Source organism: Garra rufa, chromosome 5, assembly GCF_049309525.1.
Source record: "Garra rufa chromosome 5, GarRuf1.0, whole genome shotgun sequence".
Lineage (NCBI taxonomy): Eukaryota > Metazoa > Chordata > Actinopteri > Cypriniformes > Cyprinidae > Garra > Garra rufa.
In genome coordinates this window covers 56,500,826-56,521,636 of record NC_133365.1, presented here as the reverse complement: position 1 = coordinate 56,521,636, position 20,811 = coordinate 56,500,826, and the positions used below count along the sequence as shown (strand labels likewise).

At 32.5% G+C, this 20,811-nt stretch overlaps 1 protein-coding gene across 1 annotated transcript in view; it reads left to right on the top strand.

Annotated features, from left to right (window-relative positions):
• Window positions 1-20,811, top strand: part of dcc (DCC netrin 1 receptor) — a 185,484-nt gene that overhangs the window by 144,826 nt on the left and 19,847 nt on the right. Inside the window, exons 22-26 of the mRNA XM_073840175.1 lie at window positions 545-577; window positions 7,244-7,309; window positions 10,824-10,986; window positions 15,828-16,051; window positions 16,171-16,287. Coding sequence (XP_073696276.1) covers window positions 545-577; window positions 7,244-7,309; window positions 10,824-10,986; window positions 15,828-16,051; window positions 16,171-16,287 — 603 coding nt within the window. The remainder of the gene's footprint in view (window positions 1-544; window positions 578-7,243; window positions 7,310-10,823; window positions 10,987-15,827; window positions 16,052-16,170; window positions 16,288-20,811) is intronic.

Below are 20,811 nucleotides of genomic sequence, written 5' to 3'. Positions count from 1 at the left end.
TTGTCAAGTGCTTCTGTTTAACAAATATCGAAATATCATCTCAAAACGGCTAAATATCATCAGTTAATGAGGCTGATTATTAATAACAGCAGCGAAAGCATAAAATCCCTCTTGACTGTGGTATCGTATGTTTATTTATGGAGCTTCATAATACACATCTTTGCATTGGTTCATTAGTACGATCTTGCGTTTGGCACTAATTGTGACGGGTTTGTTGGTGTGAAGGGTCAGCGGACGGAAGCGTGGTAAATCTTCATCATTACAGGTGTTTGAGGGTCTCGCACACGTTTGACCTTTGACCCCTGCGGGAGCAAGATGTACACACACATCCACAACCAGCTGAACCTCTCTGTGCTTTTCTCATTCATAAACTCAATTTTATATGATTCCTGTGAGATATGAAGATATGAAGTGCTGCTGTCCTTTTATTGCTCTGTGTCCTTCAGGACATCCATTAATGTCATTAGATGGTTTTAGATGGTTTATGTTTATGCTGAGTCATCATTAATATCTTACTAAGTATGCGTCTCTCTCTTTCTTACAGTTGAGCATCCGGACAAGATGGCCAATGATCAAGGTGAGCGGAACAAACACAAGACACTCACCACATAATGTTATGGAAATGTTGCATTCAATTGCAAAAAGCATGGGCAAAATTGAGACAATTTGAAGCATTTTCACTAAATATCTCAGACTTTGGACTGCACTTTATATGCACTGCTGCTTACAAGTTTGTGGATCTTTTAATGTTTTTTTTAAGTCTCTTTTCAAAAATACATAAAGTAATATTAGGAAATATTATTCCAGTTCAAAATAACAGTTTTTTATTTTAATACACTGTAAAATATAATTTATTTCTGTGATGCAAAGCTGAATTTTCATCAGCCATTACTCCAGTTTTCAGTGTTGCATGATCCTTCAGAAATCTTTCTAATGTGCTGATTTAATACTTTTATTATCAATGTTGGAAACAGTTGTGCTGCTTAATATTTTGTGGATCCTGTGATACTTTTTTCAGAATTTTTTGATGAATAAAAAGTTAAAAAGAACAGCATTTATTCAAAATAGAAATCTTTTCTAACAATATAGGTCTTTGCTATCACTTTTTATCAATTTAACACATCCTTGCTGAATAAAAGTAACAGAGAGTGAAAGAAAAAAATAACTGACCCCAAACTTTGAACGAGGTTTCTATTTTAAATAAATGCGGTTCTTTTTTTTATTTTTTTATTCTTCAAAGAACCCTGAAAAAAAGTATCACAGGTTCCAAAACATAAAAAATGAAGCAGCACAACTGTTTGGTCATGTGGCTGAAGGAATAATGCGACTAAATCGGATAAATTATAGATTATATTTTAAAGTGTATTAAAATAGAAAAACACTATTTTAAGTTGCATTAACATTTCCAAATTTTTCATTTTTTCTGTATTTTTAATCTTAAAGACAATCTTAAATTTTTAATCTTTAATCGGCAGTGTATACACAAATTTTGACACAGTTTGGTTAATTGGTTTTCTTAATTTGGTTCTCATGATCTTAAAATCATTAAATGATATAATAACCCAGATGCATTCCCTGGACAAATATATACTGTTTTCAGGAGTGAATGGGTGCCGTCAGAATGAGAGTCCAAACAGCTGATAAAAACATCACAATAATTCACTCCAGTCCATCAGTTCACATCTTGACAAGACACAAGCTCAAACAAATCCAGCATTAAGACGTTTTATACTGGTGAATTATTGTGGATTACTGTGATGTTTTTTATCAGCTGTTTGTTCTGACGGCACCCATTCACTCCAGAGGATCCATTGGTGAGACAGTGATGGAATCACACATTTATACAAATCTGTTCTTATGATGAACAAACCGACACAAAGAGCAGGAATAATTGCTTTCTCACCAAACTCCCAGCTCTAATCTCCATCTCTGCTCCTCTTTTAAACACATTCCCCTTTACAAACGGTCTTCAGAGCGTCTCGTGTCTGGTCCGCCGCTGGTAATTCTCCCGTCTGAATGGACTGAATTGTAATGGGGTTTGTTAAGAGTCCTTTGAGTGCTGTGTTGTGGTTAGGAATAGCTGGCTGATAACGGCGGAGAGGAGAGACAGACGGAGAGACGCGTGTCGCTGTCAGCAGCATCTTTAATGAGAGTTTCTTCCTTTGATTTGCGCCGTTAATTAAGACGCGTCGCGGCAGGAATATCAGCTCCTCAGATGCTTTTAATTGACATCCAGAGAGAAACATTCAGATAAAGATAAAAATGTGTCAGTAAACACTATATATGTGAATAATCATAGACTATTAGCTCATTAGACTTCATAGGACCCTGTTATTGCACTGCAAAAAAATGCTTTTCTTGCTTAAATTTTCTGTCTTGTTTCCAGCCAAAATATCTAAAGATTCTTAGATTCTAGATGAGTAATAAATTATTTTCTTGTTTTCAGAAAAAAACAAGTCAAAATTAGCTGCATTTTAGCTTGAAGCAAGCAAAATAATCTGCCAATGGGGTAAGAAAAATAAAATCTTATTTCAAGCAGACAACTAGATTATTTTTCTCACCCCATTGGCAGATTATTTTGCTTGTTTAAAGCAAAAACTCACCTAATTTTGACCTGTTTTTACTCGTCTAGAAAATCCTTCCTGATTCAGGAATTTTTAGATATTTTGGCTAGAAACAAGACAAAAAATCTAAGTAAGAAAAGCATTTTTTGCAGTGTAGGACCCTGTTATTGCACTGCAAAAAATGCTTTTCTTACTTAGATTTCTTGTCTTGTTTCCAGCCAAAATATCTAAAAATTCTTAAATCAAGAAGGACGAGTAAAAATTATTTTCTCATTTTCAGAAAAAACAAGTCAAAATTAAGTTTTTGCTTAGAACAAGCCAAATAATCTGCTAATGGGGTAAGAAAAAAAATCAAATTTTAAACAGAAAGCAAGATTTTTTTTTCTTACCCCACTGGCAGATTATTTTGCTTTTTTCAAGTAAAAAAACACTTCATTTTGACTATTTTTTTCTGAAAACAAGACAATAATTTTCACTAGTCTAAAAAATCCTTCCTGATTTAAGAATTTTTAGATATTTTGGCTGGAAACAAGACAAGAAATCTATGTAAGAAAAGCATTTTTTGCAGTGTGTAAAAGCTGCGCTGCAAAAAAAAAAATGCTTTTCTTACTTAGATTTTTTTGTCTTGTTTCCAGCCAAAATATCTAAAAAGTCTTAGATTCTAGATGAGTAAAACTTATTTTCATGTTTTCAGAAAAAACAAGTCAAAATTAGCTGCATTTTAGCTTGAAACAAGCAAAATAATCTGCCAATGGGGTAAGAAAAATAATCTTGTTTTCTGATTATTTTGCTTGCTCTAAGCAAAAACTCGCTTAAAGAAAATAATTTTTTGCAGTGTGTGATAAATTATGAAATGTGTTCGTTTCACATTCTTATTTTTAAAATGATTAAAAATGTATAAAAATTTTGTTAAACTATTCAAACAGAATCCATAATCCAAAATAATTAAAGAAAATTTTGGCGAAAAAAACAAAACATAATTTGAGCAAAAAATAAACTAAATTGGAAATAAATTCTTAAATTATTTGTTTCATGATTTCAGTTAATTAGCTTTTTGATCATACTAAAACAGAATTTGGCAAAAATAAAAAACTTGGGAAGAATAAAAAATAATTTGAGGTGGTTTTAAAAATGTTTAGTTAATGCTTTGTTAAATTTGAAATAAATTGTTGTAATTTCGCATTTTTACTTTTTTAATTATTACACGTTTATTAAAATTTAGTTAAATAAATACAATCCAGAAAAATTAATAAAAAAAACGCTGAATTTGGGAAAAAAAAAATAAAACATAATTTGAGCAAAAAAATAGAAAAAATCTTGTTAAATTATTTGTTTCATGATTTCAATTAATTAGTTTTTTGACCATACTCAAACAGAATTTGGCAAAAATAAAAAACTTGGGAAGAATAAAAACAATTTGAGGTGGTTTTAAAAATGTTTAGTTAATGTTTTGTTAAATTTGAAATAAATTGTTGTAATTTCGCATTTTTATTTTTTTTAATTATTACACGTTTATTAAAATTTAGTTAAATAAATACAATCCAGAAAAATTAATAAAGAAAACGCTGAATTTGGGAAAAAAAAATAAAACATAATTTGAGCAAAAAAATAGAAAAAATCTTGTTAAATTATTTGTTTCATGATTTCAATTAATTAGTTTTTTGACCATACTCAAACAGAATTTGGCAAAAATAAAAAACTTGGGAAGAATAAAAACAATTTGAGGTGGTTTTAAAAATGTTTAGTTAATGTTTTGTTAAATTTGAAATAAATTGTTGTAATTTCGCATTTTTATTTTTTTTAATTATTACACGTTTATTAAAATTTAGTTAAATAAATACAATCCAGAAAAATTAATAAAGAAAACGCTGAATTTGGGAAAAAAAAATAAAACATAATTTGAGCAAAAAAATAGAAAAAATCTTGTTAAATTATTTGTTTCATGATTTCAATTAATTAGCTTTTTGACCATACTCAAACAGAATCTGGAAAAATTTATTTGTCTTACATTTGGAATAAATTGTTAAATAGTCTGCTTCATGATTTCAATCAATTGCATAGCAAAAAATTATTTTCTAAGTATTTTTGTCTTGTTTTCTAGTACAAATATCTACACATTCTTGAATCAAGATGCATTTACTTGACAAGTAAAATCATTTAAGATATTAAGTCTTGTTTAAAAAAAAAAATTGTGTTAGTTTTGCTTAAAACAAGCTAAAATATCTGCCAGTGGGGTAAGAAAAATAATCTTAATTCAAAGGCTAAACAAGATTTACTTTCTTGCCGCATTGGCAGATATTTTAGCATTTTTAAGCAAAAACGAACACAATTTTGATAACTTTTTTGATAATATCTTAAGTCGTTTTACTTCTAAAGTAAATTCATCTTGATTCAAGAATATTTAGATATTTATAGTAGAAAACAAGACAAAAATACCAAGTAAGAAATTATTTTAGCAGTGGAGACATGCTTTTGGATAAAATGACACAGAATCCAGAAAAATGAAAACAGCGGGAAACTTATGTTTATGAGCTCCAGACAGAAAGAACAGCGTTTGTGATCTTCATCTCATCAGGACTTGACAGATGCCAGAGTTTGTCTGAGACAATAAAAACAGAAGACAGCATTTCACTTTACTCTGAAACTAAACTGGCTTCATTTAGATGTGAACAGTGCAGTGCACTTTAGTGTTTCTCCTCAACACACAGTTAATTAGTCCAAATGAAGGAGATAAATCACAGTAAACATGGTCAGGGCCGTGAGACTGATGTTTGTCGGGTTCCTCGGGTCCTGCTCCACTTACAGCAGAGTCTGAAGATCATCAACACTGAAAACAAACTCCAAACGCTTCAGATTCTCCTCCAGAGCCTCGTCCTCCGTTATTACTCTGAGACCCGGCTCACCTTCACTGGGAACGAATGCAGCGCTCAGACACACTTTATAACCGTCCTCAGATCGTCCTCCGCATGTTGGGGACCTAATTAAGTGGTCTTGAGAAAGCCAGCTCACTGAAATACTATTTAAACTCAGTTATTCTTCTTCTTCTTCTTCTGAGACTAACATTTCTGACTGCTGCTCCTCCTAATTATTTTGCGGTGAAAATGGCGCTACACTGCGAAAATGCTCTACTTAGATTTTTTTGTCTTGTTTCCAGCCAAAATATCTAAAAAAAAAAAAAAACTTCAATCAAGAAGGATTTTCTAGACGAGTAAAAATGATTTCCTTGTTTTTAGAAAAAAGAGTTTTTGCTTAGAACAAGCTCAAATATCTGCCAATGGGGCAAGAGAAAAAAATCTTGTTTAGCCTTTGAATTAAGATTATTTTTCTTACTCCATTGGCAGATATTTGAGCTTGTTTTCAGCAAAAACTAACATTTTCATAGCTTTTCTTTAGAAAACAAGAATTGATATCTGATATCAAAAAAGATTTTGCTTGTTAAGTAAATGCATCTTGATTCAATAACTTTTGTGATTTTTATACTAGAAAACAAGACAATAATAGATAAGAAAATCAATTTCTTTGCAGCGAAAATGGCACTATGCTGCAAAAAATGCTTTTCTTACTTAGATTTGTTGTCTTGTTTCCAGCCAAAATATCTAAAACTCCTTCAATCAAAAAAGATTGCCTAGCTGAGTAAAAATTATTGTATTATTTTCAGAAAATAAAGTAGAAACCAGCAAAATAATCTGCCAATGGGGTAAAAAATGTTTTTATTTCAAACAGAAAACAAGATTATTTTTTTTACCACATTGGCAGATTATTTTGCTTGTTTCAAGCAAAAACACACTTAATTTTGACTTGTATTTCTGAAAATAATACAATAATTTTTGTGATTTTTATACTAGAAAACAAGACAATAATACGTAAGAAAATCAATTTTCAATCAAAGATTGTCTAGCTGAGTAAAAATTATTGTATTATTTTCAGGAAATAAAGTTTAAATAGAGTTTTTGCTTAGAAACCAGCAAAATAATCTGCCAATGGGGTTAAAAAATGTTTAATTTCAAACAGAAAACGAGATTATTTTTTTACCCCATTGGCAGATTATTTTGCTGGTTTCCAAGCAAAAACTCTATTTAAACTTTATTTTCTGAAAATAATACAATAATTTTTACTGGTCTAGAAAAGAATTTTTAATTTAAAGAATTTTTAGATATTTCGGCTGGAAACAAGACAACAAATCTAAGTAAGAAAAGCATTTTTTGCAGCATAGCGCCATTTTCACTGCAAAGAAATTGATTTTCTTACGTATTATTGTCTTGTTTTCTAGTATAAAAATCACAAAAATTATTGTATTATTTTCAGAAATACAAGTCAAAATTAAGTGTGTTTTTGCTTGAAACAAGCTAAATAATCTGCCAATGTGGTAAAAAAAAATAATCTCATTTTCTGTTTGAAATAAAAACATTTTTTACCCCATTGGCAGATTATTTTGCTGGTTTCTAAGCAAAAACTCTATTTAAACTTTATTTTCTGAAAATAATACAATAATTTTTACTGGTCTAGAAAAGAATTTTTAATTTAAAGAATTTTTAGATATTTCGTCTGGAAACAAGACAAAAAATCTAAGAAAAGTATTTTTTGCAGTTTGGGACCTATTGGTGTACCTTTTTTGAAAAGTTTTTGTACCTTTTTTCTGTGCGTGTCTCGTTCTGATCTCAGTGTTTCTCTGTTCTCAGGCCGTCACGGAGACAGCGCTTACTGGCCTTCTGACAATAACCCCATTGACATGAGCAGCCTGAACGGTGAGACGCTTACACCTCCGAGTCAGAAAGATTTTTAACTGTTTCTAATGCATTTATTCAATAAGGAGGCATGAAATTGATCAAAAGTGACAGTAAAGACATTTATAATGTTACTGAAGATTTCTATTTCAAGTAAATGCTGTTCTTTTAAACTCTCCATTCATCTGTGAATCCTGATAAATATTGCAAATATTGCAGCACAAGTGTTTTCAACATTGATAATAATTAGAAATGTTTCTTGAGCAACACTGATTTCTGACGGATCACGTGACACTGAAGACTGAAATAATGATGCTGAAAATTCAGGTTTGCATCACAGAAATAAATTACAGTTTAACAGATATTCACATAGAAAACAGTAATAATTTTTCACATTTTTACTGTATTTTTAATGAAATACATTTTAACGAAACTTTAATTTATACTCAAACTTTTGATAATGTAAATGTAGAAAATATTCAAACGTGTGTTTAAAAAAAATAAACAAAGAAATGTTTATAAAGACATTAATATACACACTGCCAAAAATAAATAAATACATATTTTCTCACGTAATATTTCTGACTTGTTTTCCAGTACAAATATCAATCTTGTCTAAGCAAAATAATAAACAAAATTTTGATATTTCACTGCAAAAATGGATTTTCTTACTTAGTATTTTGTCTTGTTTTCTAGTATAAATATCTAAACATTTTTGAATCAAGATGCATTTACTTAACAGATAAAATCATGTAAGATATTAAGTCTTGTTTTCTAAAAATAAAAAAATAAAAAGTCTAAATGATGTTAGTTTTTGCTTAAATGGGGTAAAAAAAAAAATCTTAATTCAAAAGCTAAACAATTTTTTTTCTTGCCCCGTTGGCAGATATTTTTTGCTTGTTTTTAACAAAATTATGATACATTTTTAGAAAACAAGACGTAATATCTTAAGTCGTTTTACTTGTAAAGAAAATTCATCTTGATTTAGTAATTTTTAGATATTTATAATAGAAAACAAGACAAAAATAAGTAAGAATATATATATATTAAGTCATCAATGTATCTTGATTCAAGACTGTTTAGACATTTATAATGAAAAACAGAGTATGAATATAATTTTAGCAGTGCAAAGTATAAATATTAAACATGAGGGCACGTGTATGTGTGTGTGACCAAAGCGCTGTAGAATATTAATTTATGTATCCAGTAAAGCGTAAAATAAACAGTGAAATAATTACCCTTTTAGCAGTCATAATCACAGAAAACTCATATTAATTCCTCGTTTGAATTCTAAAGCTCAGCCGCCTGTGGACTGATTATAGTTGGCAAGCAGCGTGATGATTAGAGATCATCTATAAACCAGATCATTTCAGACATGTAGAGGTCAGCAATTATCATCCGCTGGTCTTTTAAAGAAACAGTTCATCCAAAAATGAAAATTCTGTCTGTGTGAGTTTCTCGCAGCTGTTTGCACTGCAAAAAATGCTTTTCTTACTTAGATTTTTTTTGTCTTGTTTCAAGCTAAATATCTAAAAATTCTTAAATCAGAAAGGATTTTCTAGACGAGTTTTCAGAAAAAACAAGTCAAAATTAAGTCTGTTTTTGCTTGAAACGAGCAAAATAATCTGCCAATGGGGTAAGAAAAATAATCTTGTTTTCTCTTATCTGAAATAAGATATTTCTCTCACCCCATTGGCAGATTATTCCTATTGTTCTAAGCAAAAACTCGCTTCGTTTTGACTTGTTTTTTTTGTTTTTTTGAAAACTCGTTTAGAAAATCCTTCCTGATTTAAGAATTTTCAGTTGTTGTTTTTTTTCTGAGAACAAGACAATAATTTTTACTCACCTAGAAATTCCTTCTTGATTTAAGAATTTGTAAATATTTTGGCTGGAAACAAGCATTTTTTTGCACCAAAAGAAGATATTCTGAGGAATGTGGGAGTGCACTGCAAAAAAAATGCGTTTCCAGCTTAGATTTTTTTTAGAAAAAACAAGTCAAAAGTTTTTGCTTAGAACAAACAATCTGCCAATGCTTATTTCAAACAGAAAACAAGATTATTTTTCTTACCCCATTGGCAGATTATTTTGCTTGTTTCAAGCAAAAAAGCACTTAATTTAGACTTTTCTTTCTGAAAACGAGACAATAATTTTTACTCATCTGGAAAATCCTTCTTGATTTAAGAATTTTTAAATATTTTGGCTGGAAACTAAAAAAATCTAAGCTAGAAAAGCATGTTTTGCAGTGTGTGAGTCATTGATGACGGAGTTTTCATTTTTGGGGGAACTGTTGCTTTAAATGATGGCAAATGATGTGGATGAAGCAGGACTGGTTTAATCAAAATATCTCATTTATCTGAAGATAATAATAATAATAATCTTAATTCAAAGACTAAACAAGATTTTTTTGTTTTCAAGCAAAAACTAACACAATTTTCAATAAAAAATTAATGCTAAAAACATGCTAGCAACTCGCTAATAATGCTAGAAACTTGCTAATCATGCTAGAAACATGCTAGCAACTTGCTAGTCAGGCTTGAAACATGTTAGAAACATGCTAGCAACTTCTTAATCATGCTAGAAACATGTTAGCAACTTGCTAATCATGCTAGAAACATGCAAATAACTCGCTAATAATGCTAGAAACATGGTAGCAACTTGCTAATCATGCTAGAAACATGCTAATAACTTGCTAATAATGCTAGAAACATGCTAGCAACTTGCTAATAATGCTAGAAACATGCTAGCAACTTGCTAGTCAGGCTTGAAACATGTTAGAAACATGTTAGCAACTTCTTAATCATGCTAGAAACATGTTAGCAACTTGCTAATAACTCGTTAATAATGCTAGAAACTTGTTAATCATGCTAGAAACATGCTAGCAATGCCAATAATGCTAGAAACATGTTAGCAACTTGCTAATAATGTTAGAAACTTGCTAATCATGCTAGAAACATGTAAGCAACTTGCTAATCATGCTAGAAACATGCAAATAACTCGCTAATAATGCTAGAAACATGGTAGCAACTTGCTAATCATGCTAGAAACATGCAAATAACTCGCTAATAATGCTAGAAACATGGTAGCAACTTGCTAATCATGCTAGAAACATGCTAATAACTTGCTAATAATGCTAGAAACATGCTAGCAACTTGCTAATAATGCTAGAAACATGCTAGCAACTTGCTAGTCAGGCTTGAAACATGTTAGAAACATGTTAGCAACTTCTTAATCATGCTAGAAACATGTTAGCAACTTGCTAATAACTCGTTAATAATGCTAGAAACTTGTTAATCATGCTAGAAACATGCTAGCAATGCCAATAATGCTAGAAACATGTTAGCAACTTGCTAATAATGTTAGAAACTTGCTAATCATGCTAGAAACATGTAAGCAACTTGCTAATAATGCTATAAACTTGCTAATCATGCTAGAAACATGTAAGCAACTTGTTAATCATGTTAGAAACTTGCTAATCACACACACACTCAGTCCAAATGTGGAGATGCACATGTCAATTCAGTTTTGTTGATTTCAGAGCCTCCCATTGGTCAGATGCGGCCGCCGCATGGCAGCGTGACGCCGCAGAAGAACAGCAACCTGCTGGTGATCATCGTGGTTTCTGTGGGAGCTGTGACTGTGGTAGTGGTGGTGATCGTGGCCCTCATCTGCACCCGCCGCTCGTCCGCCCAGCAGAGGAAGTGAGTCCAACTCTGTGTGTGTGTGTGTGCTGGTGTTGGCATAATATAATGTGATAGAATATATTATACAACAGTTCTTTCTGGTGCTCGAATCTGAAATCAGAATTCCAACAGCCATTTCACAGTTTGTAATCGTATCACTGCGCTTGTAGTACTTCTTACAGCGAGTGTCATGGCGGGCGCCAAATCCAGTATCATTTTATAAACATTATGGTTTTTGTGTCACGGAATGTAGTTTTAAGGCAAAACGTTTTTTCATGCACCTGTCAAGGTTGAGATTTTGGGCTTTTTGGTTTTTCATAGTGCTTTTTTCACTGCAAAAAATGTTTTTCTTACTTAGATTTTTTGTCTTGTTTCCAGCCAAAATATCTAAAAATTCTTGAATCAGGAAGGATTTTCTAGACAAGTAAAAATTTGTGTCTTGTTTTTAGTAAAAACAAGTCAAAATTAGGTGAGTTTTTGCTTAAAACAAGCAAAAAAATCTGCCAATGGGGTAAGAAAAATAATCTAGTTGTCTGCTTGAAATAAGATTTTTTTTTTCTTACCCCATTGGCAGATTATTTTGCTTGTTTTAAGCAAAAACTCACTTAATTTTGACTTGTTTTTACTAAAAACAAGATAATAATTTTTACTTGTCTAGAAAATCCTTCCTGATTCAAGATATTTTAGATATTTTGGCTGGAAACAAGACAAAAAATCTAAGTAAGAAAAGCATTTTTTGCAGTGTTTTCAGACTAGTGGAAAGAAAACACCCAAAAAAACACTGTTAAGTGTTTCTTTTTTAGTGCGTTATCCATTTGTGTCAATAGATTTCAATTAAAATGCATATTTTTAAAGGCCTACACTGAGCCATAAATCTCCACTTCAGTAGCACTTACACACACTTTACACCTTTTTTATTCCTGTCTATATCCTGAAGGTTTTTACAGAGGGATTTGTTCATATATGATTTGCTTGATTTTACAAAAAATGGTAAAAATATAGTGTTTTTTTTTCTGAATTATTGTGACGAAATGTAAAAACTTCCCTCTGTAAAAACTTTTGACTTTAATATGTCTAAAATTAAACACGAATTTTGCAACTGACTTCATCCAGTGTTTAGATTTTTGTACTAGAAAGGTATGCAAATTAGTGCATATTTCATTAAATAATGGATCATTTGCATATTTAAACCTAACATTTTAGAAAACTTGTAATACAAAAATATGTTTGCAATTATCAATGTAATCAACCAACTGGTTAAGTAATGCGATAACTATTATTATAGTTATAGTTATATTTTTTTACCCTATTCACCTGTAGTGTATCACCTTAAGAGGTTTTCGTGCGAGAATGTACTTGTTTATAGTTCAAATATGCAGTTTGTTAATTAAGATAACGTCTATTTGAAAATTTGCATCAACGTTTTCGGACATGAGAGCTTTATATCAGTCATGAAACTGCCTGAGAGTGTCTCACCTCGACCAGATCTTCTGGAAATTGTAAACATGCTTTAACATGAGATATATTTAGTTTTGGGCAAATCTAGTGGGCAGTCTGGTCTCATTAACCCTCTGGGGTCTGAGGGTGTTTTGGGGCCCTGAAGAAGTATAATCTATTATTTGTTCCAGAGCAAATCTTTTTTTGTGGGTGGTGACAGAAAGTGAAAGGCATGGAATAAAAGAATTTGAAAAAAGTCCATTTGACTTTATATTTCAAAATTCAGACTTTATTCTCGCAATTCCGAGATTATATCTCAAAATTTTAATAAGGAAAAACAACTGGTCATTCTCTCTTTTCACCCTCAGAATAGGAGTTTATTTTCCCTCGGAATTGTTAAATCGATTTATAAAGTCTGAATTAGAAAATATAAACTTGCATTTGGAAAAAAAAATAGTCAGAATTGTAAAATAAAATAAATAAATGTTATGTAAAGTTTAATAGCAATAGGTTTACATAATATGTCATGCTGTGACTGTAGGGCTAATACAATACATCCCCTATGAACAGCATATGTGAGTATTATGTGGACCTATGGTTTAAATCAAATGTATGCTTTCAAAGTAGAGTGATCATAGCAGTTTTCATCCATAGTGTGTTTGTTTAAATGTCTGCATTTAGCTTCAAATGGCATCTTTGATCATAGTATTTGATAAAAATGATTTGCACTCCGATTTTGACATCAAAAGGCACAAAATATATATATATATTTTCTCTTACTCCATGGGTTTTACCTAGGGATGTCCCGATCCGATCACGTGATTTCAGACTCGATCGGAATCGGACGTTACCTCCCGATCAGGACTCGGATATATATGTATATATATTCTCATTAATTTTCAACACATCTATAGTTCTGCGGTGGCACAGAGTTAGACCTCTTGACTCCACACAGAAACACAGCAAACACTGTGGCACTTTTATTTTTTTATTCGTTTACATGCCTGCCGGGTATTTTAAGTTGAGGTGCTATTTGTTTTTATATTAGACATTTTTTATATTTACTGTTGCACTAATGTCCAGAAGTGAAGAATTTATGTAATTTTTTACTTGATTGTTCAAGCTACCTCACAGAAGTGCTCTGTTTGTTAACGGAGTTGTTGAATGTTAAAATAAGGTGAATTAAATAAAAAAAGAATGAAGAGGAGCGAAGAAACAGATCCAGGATGTTCCTTATTTTTTATGTGTTATAGTATCGGATCGGGACTCGGTATCGGCAGATACTCGAAATCAAATGACTCCAAAGGGCCAAAAAAACCTGATCGGGACATCCCTAGTTTTACCCATTTACCTCCACTTGTTACCAGTGTTTTTCTGCAAGCACTATGTGTTTCTACTCTGAGTTGGTCTATAGATTGATGAGTGTTTTAACAGGCATCAGTTACACTAAAGATGAACAGTAACTGGCACATTTGTGACAGCATCAGTGTTTGCAGTGATGATGCTAAAGAGCTGAAGTGTGTTCTAGATAAGTGTGTGTGTGTGTGTGTGTGTGTGTGTGTGTGTGTGTGTGTGTGTGTGTGTGTGTGTGTGTGTGTGTGTGTGTGTGTGTGTGTGTGTGTGTGTGTGTGTGTGTGTGTGTGTGTGAAGGTGAAGATGCCACAAGTTCAGACCTCATTAGCACCTGCCACACACACACACACACACACACACACACACTTCTCTACAGTTCAGTCTGAGCGCAGAAGCCCTGCAGACAAACAACATCATTATGTTTCCAAAATAAGAGCTGTGATATTATTACTCTGTGTGTGTGTGTGTGTGTGTGTGTGTGTGTGTGTGTGTGTGTGTGTGTGTGTGTGTGTGTGTGTGTGTGTGTGTGTGTGTGTGTGTGTGTGTGTACCTGATATTCATCACGTTATGGGGACCAAATGTCCCCACAAGGATAGGAATACCAGTAGATTTTGACCTTGTGGGGACATTTCTCAGGTCCCCATGAGGAAACAGGCTTATAAATCATGCACAATGAGTTTTTTTGAGGAAGTAAAAGTGTGCACAATCTCCTGTGAGGGCTAGGTTTAGGTGTAGGGTAGGTGTAGGGCGATAGAAAATACGGTTTGTACAGTATGAAAACCATTACGGAATGTCCCCATAAAACATGTAAACCCAACGTGTGTGTGTGTGTGTGTGTGTGTGTGTGTGTGTGTGTGTGTGTGTGTGTGTGTGTGTGTGTGTGTGTGTGTGTGTGTGTGTGTGTGTGAGTTAGACAGAGAGAGAGAGAGAGAGAGAGAGAGAGAGACAGACAGACAGACAGATCACATAATGGGACTAGAGTCACATTGATATGCAGGGTTGCCAGGTCCCAGAAAAATTTCCAGCCCAAAGTTTACTCAAAACCTGCCCAAAAAGAATGAAAACTAGCCCAATTTTTGGCCTGTCCAAACACAGCTGACAGCAGCTTTATTTCACTAATACCCTTTAAAATAAACATTTTGATTTTACTTATTATGTGTTTTGAATCTTAGCAAGGCTTGTTTATATGTAGTATGTGCATATGAAATTATTTCATTCTTTTTTCTTTTACCGGTTTCACCACTTTCATTTTAATTTTCAGCACTTTTGATAATATTGTTTTTTTCAGCATTTTTTCATGATAAAATGTAAAATTCGAGTATATTTGTAGCAATAGCCAAAAATACATTGTATGGAGCAAAATTAACGATTTTTCTTTTATGCCAAAAATCATTAGAATATTAAGTAAAGATCATGTTCCATGAAGATATTTTGTAAATTTCCTATCATAAATATATCAAAACTTAATTTTTGATTAGTAATATGCATTGCTAGGAACTTCATATGGACAACTTTAAAGGCGATTTTCTCAAAATTTTGAATTTTTTTTGCATCCTCAGATTCCAGATTTTCAAATAGTTGTATTTCGGCCAAATATTGTCCTATCATAACAAACACATTCATAATAAAATAAAATAAAATAAAATATAAAATAAAATAAAATAAAATAAAATAAAATAAAATAAAAAATAAAATAAAATAAAATAAAATAAAATAAAATAAAATAAAATAAAATAAAATAAAATATAATAAAATATAATATAATAAAAAAACATTTGGGTTGAAAGATATTCAATACAAATAATCCTATAGTGTTAGCCTATTATTTTGAGACATACATTTTACTATATCATAATCATAGCAATATATTTCTGTTAAAATTTCTTCGATTTTATTGTTTAGTTTTTCAAATGATACAGCGAAAAGCTCTCTCAGAGATGCTCCGGAGATAAAGTTCTTGAAGTGTGATGCAAACGCAGAAATCACTGAGCTTCATGTGACTATTCAGATATAATAAAATATAATATAACTTCATCCTTCTGTATGGGTCTGTCTCTGTGTTCCTGAAGGAAACGTGCGACACACAGCGCCGGAAAACGAAAGGGCAGCCAGAAAGACCTGCGACCTCCTGACCTCTGGATCCACCATGAGGAGATGGAGCTGAAGAACATCGAGAAGCCCTCCAGCTCCGCCCCCTCCGGCCGCGAGTCGCCCATCCAGAGCTGCCAGGAGATGGCGCCGGTCAGCCACAGCCAATCAGAGAGCCAGATGGGCAGCAAGAGCAGCCACTCAGGTGAGGCCGTGGGCTCTGGAGGTGTTCATCGATTCGACCAACCGTGTGTGTGTGTGTGTGTGTGTGTGTGTGTGTGTGTGTGTGTCAGCGGCTGAAGGTCATGTGGTTCTCTTGTTCAGGTGCAGACGGGGACGAGGCCTCCAGCAGCATTTCCACGTTAGAGCGATCGTTAGCCGCCCGCAGGGCCACACGCACCAAGATGATGATCCCCATGGACTCTCAGCCCAGCAACACACGTGAGCTACTGCAGCCACACCTTTAACACCTGCTTACAACAAACACCACCACTATAGCTGGAAATATATCAATAATCAGAGTGAAAACGACAGCTAGAACCATAATTACACTGCAAAACATTATTTTCTTATTATTTTGATTTAATAATTTTTAAAATATTAAGGTATTCTTAAATCAAGATGAATTTACTTGACACTTAAAATCATAAAATAATTTTTGAAAAGATATTAAGTCTTGCTTTCTAAAAAAAAAATATATATCAAAATTGTGTTGATTTTTTGCTTAAAACAAGCAAAAATGGGGCAAGAATAATCATCTTAATTCAAAGACTAAACAAGATTTTTTTTGTCTTGCCCCATTGCTGGATATTTTTGCTTGTTTCAAGCAAAAACTAACACAATTTTCAATAAAAAAATGAATGCTAAAAACATGCTAGCAACTTGCTAATCATGCTAGAAACATGCTAGCAATTAGCTAATCATGCTAGAAACATGTTAGCAACTTGCTAATCATGCTAGAAACATGCTAATAACTCGCTAATAATGCTAGAAACTTGCTAATCATGCTAGAAACATGCTAATAACTCGTTAATAATGCTAGAAACATGCTAGCAACTCGCTAATAATGCTAGAAACTTGCTAATCATGCTAGAAACATGCTAGCAATGCTAATAATGCTAGAAACATGTTAGCAACTTGCTAATCATGCTAGAAACATGTTAGCAACTTGCTAATCATGCTAGAAACATGTTAGCAACTTGCTAATCATGCTAGAAACATGCTAATAACTCGCTAATAATGCTAGAAACTTGCTAATCATGCTAGAAACATGCTAATAACTCGTTAATAATGCTAGAAACATGCTAGCAACTCGCTAATAATGCTAGAAACTTGCTAATCATGCTAGAAACATGCTAGCAATGCTAATAATGCTAGAAACACGTTAGCAACTTGCTAATAATGTTAGAAACTTGCTAATCATGCTAGAAACATGTAAGCAACTTGCTAATCATGCTAGAAACATGCTAGCAACTTGCTAATAATGCTAGAAACTTGCTAATCATGCTAGAAACATGCTAATAACTCGCTAATAATGCTAGAAACATGCTAGCAACTCGCTAATAATGCTAGAAACATGCTAGCAACTTGTTAATCATGCTAGAAACATGCTAACAATGCTAATAATGCTAGAAACATGTTAGCAACTTGCTAATAATGCTAGAAACTTGCTAATCATGCTAGAAACATGCTAATGACATGTTAATCATACAAGAAACATGTTAGCACCTTTGCTAATCATGCTAGAAACATGCTAGCAACTTGCTAGTCAGGCTTGAAACATGTTTGAAACATGCTAGCAACTTGTTAATCATGCTAGAAACATGCTAGCAACTTGCTAATCATGCTAGAAACATGTTAGCAACTTGCTAGTCAGGCTTGAAACATGTTAGAAACATGCTAGCAGCTTGTTAATCATGCTAGAACATGCTATCAACTTGCTAATCATGCTAGAAACATGCTAGCAACTTGCTAGTCAGGCTTGAAACATGTTAGAAACATGCTAGCAACTTGTTAATCAAGATAGAAAAATGTTAGAAATGTGCTAGAAACATGCTAGCAACTTGCTAATCATGTTAGAAACATATTAAACATGCTATAAAAATGTTAGAATCATGCTAACTACATTCTAATCCTGCTAGCAACATGCTAATCATCTAATCTATTTATACAAAGTTCAAAAGTTTAAGCTTTTACAAAAAAATCCAGCAGAAATGGGATTTCCGGCGGTTATTCGCTGGTGTGACCCTGCTTTCCCAATCCAATTCAGCCAATTCAGCCCAAACCAGCAGATGGACCAGAGAATCCCTGAAAGGTCTCAGATCCTTCAGCACAACTCTGAATGTCTGAGTGTGAAGAGAGAAGCGAGTGAATGTGAATATGAGTCTTCATAACGCCAGCTGTCTCTCATTGAACGGCTTGGTTGAGTGTGGTTTGGGTGAAGATCACGCGGCGGCCGTCATGGGCTTTGATTCTTCGCAGACGTCTCGCTCTGCTGCGTTTGATTCCCGCCGGGGTTCGAGGCGCGTCAGTCGCGTGAGCGTCTCCTCTCTGACCTCCTGCCGCGATTCTGCCAAAGAGACGGCATTTATTATGCACCTCTTTCCTGCTCCCAAACCACATGAAAGCAGCTTCATCTCCTCTGGGAAAAGAAAGCACAGATTAATGATTGGGAAAAACGACAGTCGCTGGAAGGAAGAGGAGTTTTGAGAGGAAATAAAGAGGGTGGGATACGAAAGTCATGAGTGAAAGTTCAGATTGACGAAACTAAACACTGCGTAATTAACAAACTTACTCTAACAAGACCTTCTGACGCGTTTGATGAAGAGAAACTCAATGTAGATGCTGTCCACACAAATAATGATCTGCTTCTCAATTTATTTGGATCTTGATGGACTTGAAGCATAATCTAAGATGATAATGTAATGATAGCAATAGCTGTAACAATAGCTATTACTATAATGATAACTCTAAATTACAACTAACTTTAAATACTAGCATGATAATAACAATGGCTATAATAAAGCTAAATGTAGAAAAGCTATAACTATAATAATAGTAACAATAAATATAGCTGTAATTATACACTGTAAAAAGTTTTCCCCAGTTTCAACTTAAAACTCAAGTTTAGCAGCTGCCTTAAAATTTTAAGTTAAATCAACTTAAAACTACAAGTCATTTCAACTCACGACAATAAAATGAATTAAAATGACTTGTACTTTCAAGTTGATTTAACTTAAAATTTTAAGGCAGCTAATGAACTTAAGTTTTTAAGTTGAAACTGGTGAAAACTTTTTACAGTGTAGTAACAATAACCTTAACTCAATCGCGATAACTAAAATGATAATAACAATAGCCATAACTATAATGATATAACTTAACTATAAGAATGACAATAACTATAATGATAAAAATAAGCTAAACAATATCAATAATAACTATAATGACAATAACAATAATTGTAACTGTGACAATAATGATAATACGACAACGTTTTAGTGCCATGTTAAAAAATTATATGATTATAAGATTAAAGTTGTAATGTTTCTAGATATTACAGTTTAAGTCAGAATTAAGAGAATTACGTCGAAATATTACAAGAATGAAGTCTAAATGAAGAGAATAAAGTCAAAATAATATGAGAATAAAGTTGAAATATCTCGAGAATAAAGTCGAAATATTTCAAGAATAAAGTCAAAATATTTTGAGAATAGTCTAAATTATGAAAATAAAGTCTAAATTATAAGAATAAAGTCTAAATTATGACAATAAAATTTAAATATTACAAGAATAAAGTAAATATTTAGAGAATAAAGTCAAAATATTACGAGAATAAATATTTCAACTTCATTCTAGTAATATTTCAACTTTATTCTTGAAATATTTCGACTTTATTCTTGTAGTATTTTGACTTTATTCTCATAATATTTTGACTTTATTATCATAATATTTTGATTTTATTTTCATAATATTTTGTTTTTATTCTCAGAATATTTCCACTATATTTTCATAGTATTTCAACTTTGTTCTCATATTATTTCAACTGTATTCTTAAAATATTACAACTTTAATCTCGTAATCTTAGATTTTTTTTTTTTTTTTTTTTACATGGCACTAAAATGCTGTCGTAGGATACTAACAATAACCATAACTAACACAATTAACTATACCAGTAACATTGACCATTGCAAAAAGTATAACAATAACTGTAAGGATAACTCTAACAATATACTGATAGTAATTAATGATATTGATGGACACTAACATTCTGATTGGACTAGACTTATTTAGAGGCGTGTCAGTCACTGATGTTTGTAGCCTTATATGGTCATTTCCTCATAAGCGCTGCTCCAGTTTAATCTCAACCTGTAGAAATGATTGTTCACCGTTTGATTCCAGTCTGTCAGTGTCCACATCTCACTCTAGTTATTCACCTCCCGTCTGCCCTTGTGATTCCTCTCGCTCCTGGACGTCTCGCCTGACCTCCTTCCTTTATCATCCAGACTGTTGACCCGTCGTCCTGTCTGGATGATTTTAATGCTGGCTCCTGATCTGCTTTCTGTCGGTTCTGTAGGAGAGAATGGTCTGCTAGTTGATTTGGGAAATGAATGGTTGTACATGATAGAGCCAGTTTAACAGCCGGAGGTGTGTGAAGTTAATTAAAGCTGCATTAAAGCAGATTGTGGTTTTGGAGATACAGATACAGTCTGAGATGACAGCAGGTTAATGGTTAATCAGTGCACACTCAAAATATTCCTGTAAATAAAACTCACATTCAAGTATAAATAATCTGATTTAAAGGTGTATTTAGACTGAATAATTATCTGTAAATCTGATTAAATTAAATATGAATTTGCAGTGTTATTTTAGCTTCATTGATATGCTTTTATCATTTTTATTAAAATGTTAAATTAGTTTATATATCTTCCATATTTTTAAAAGTTTTGCTGTTACATATACACTACC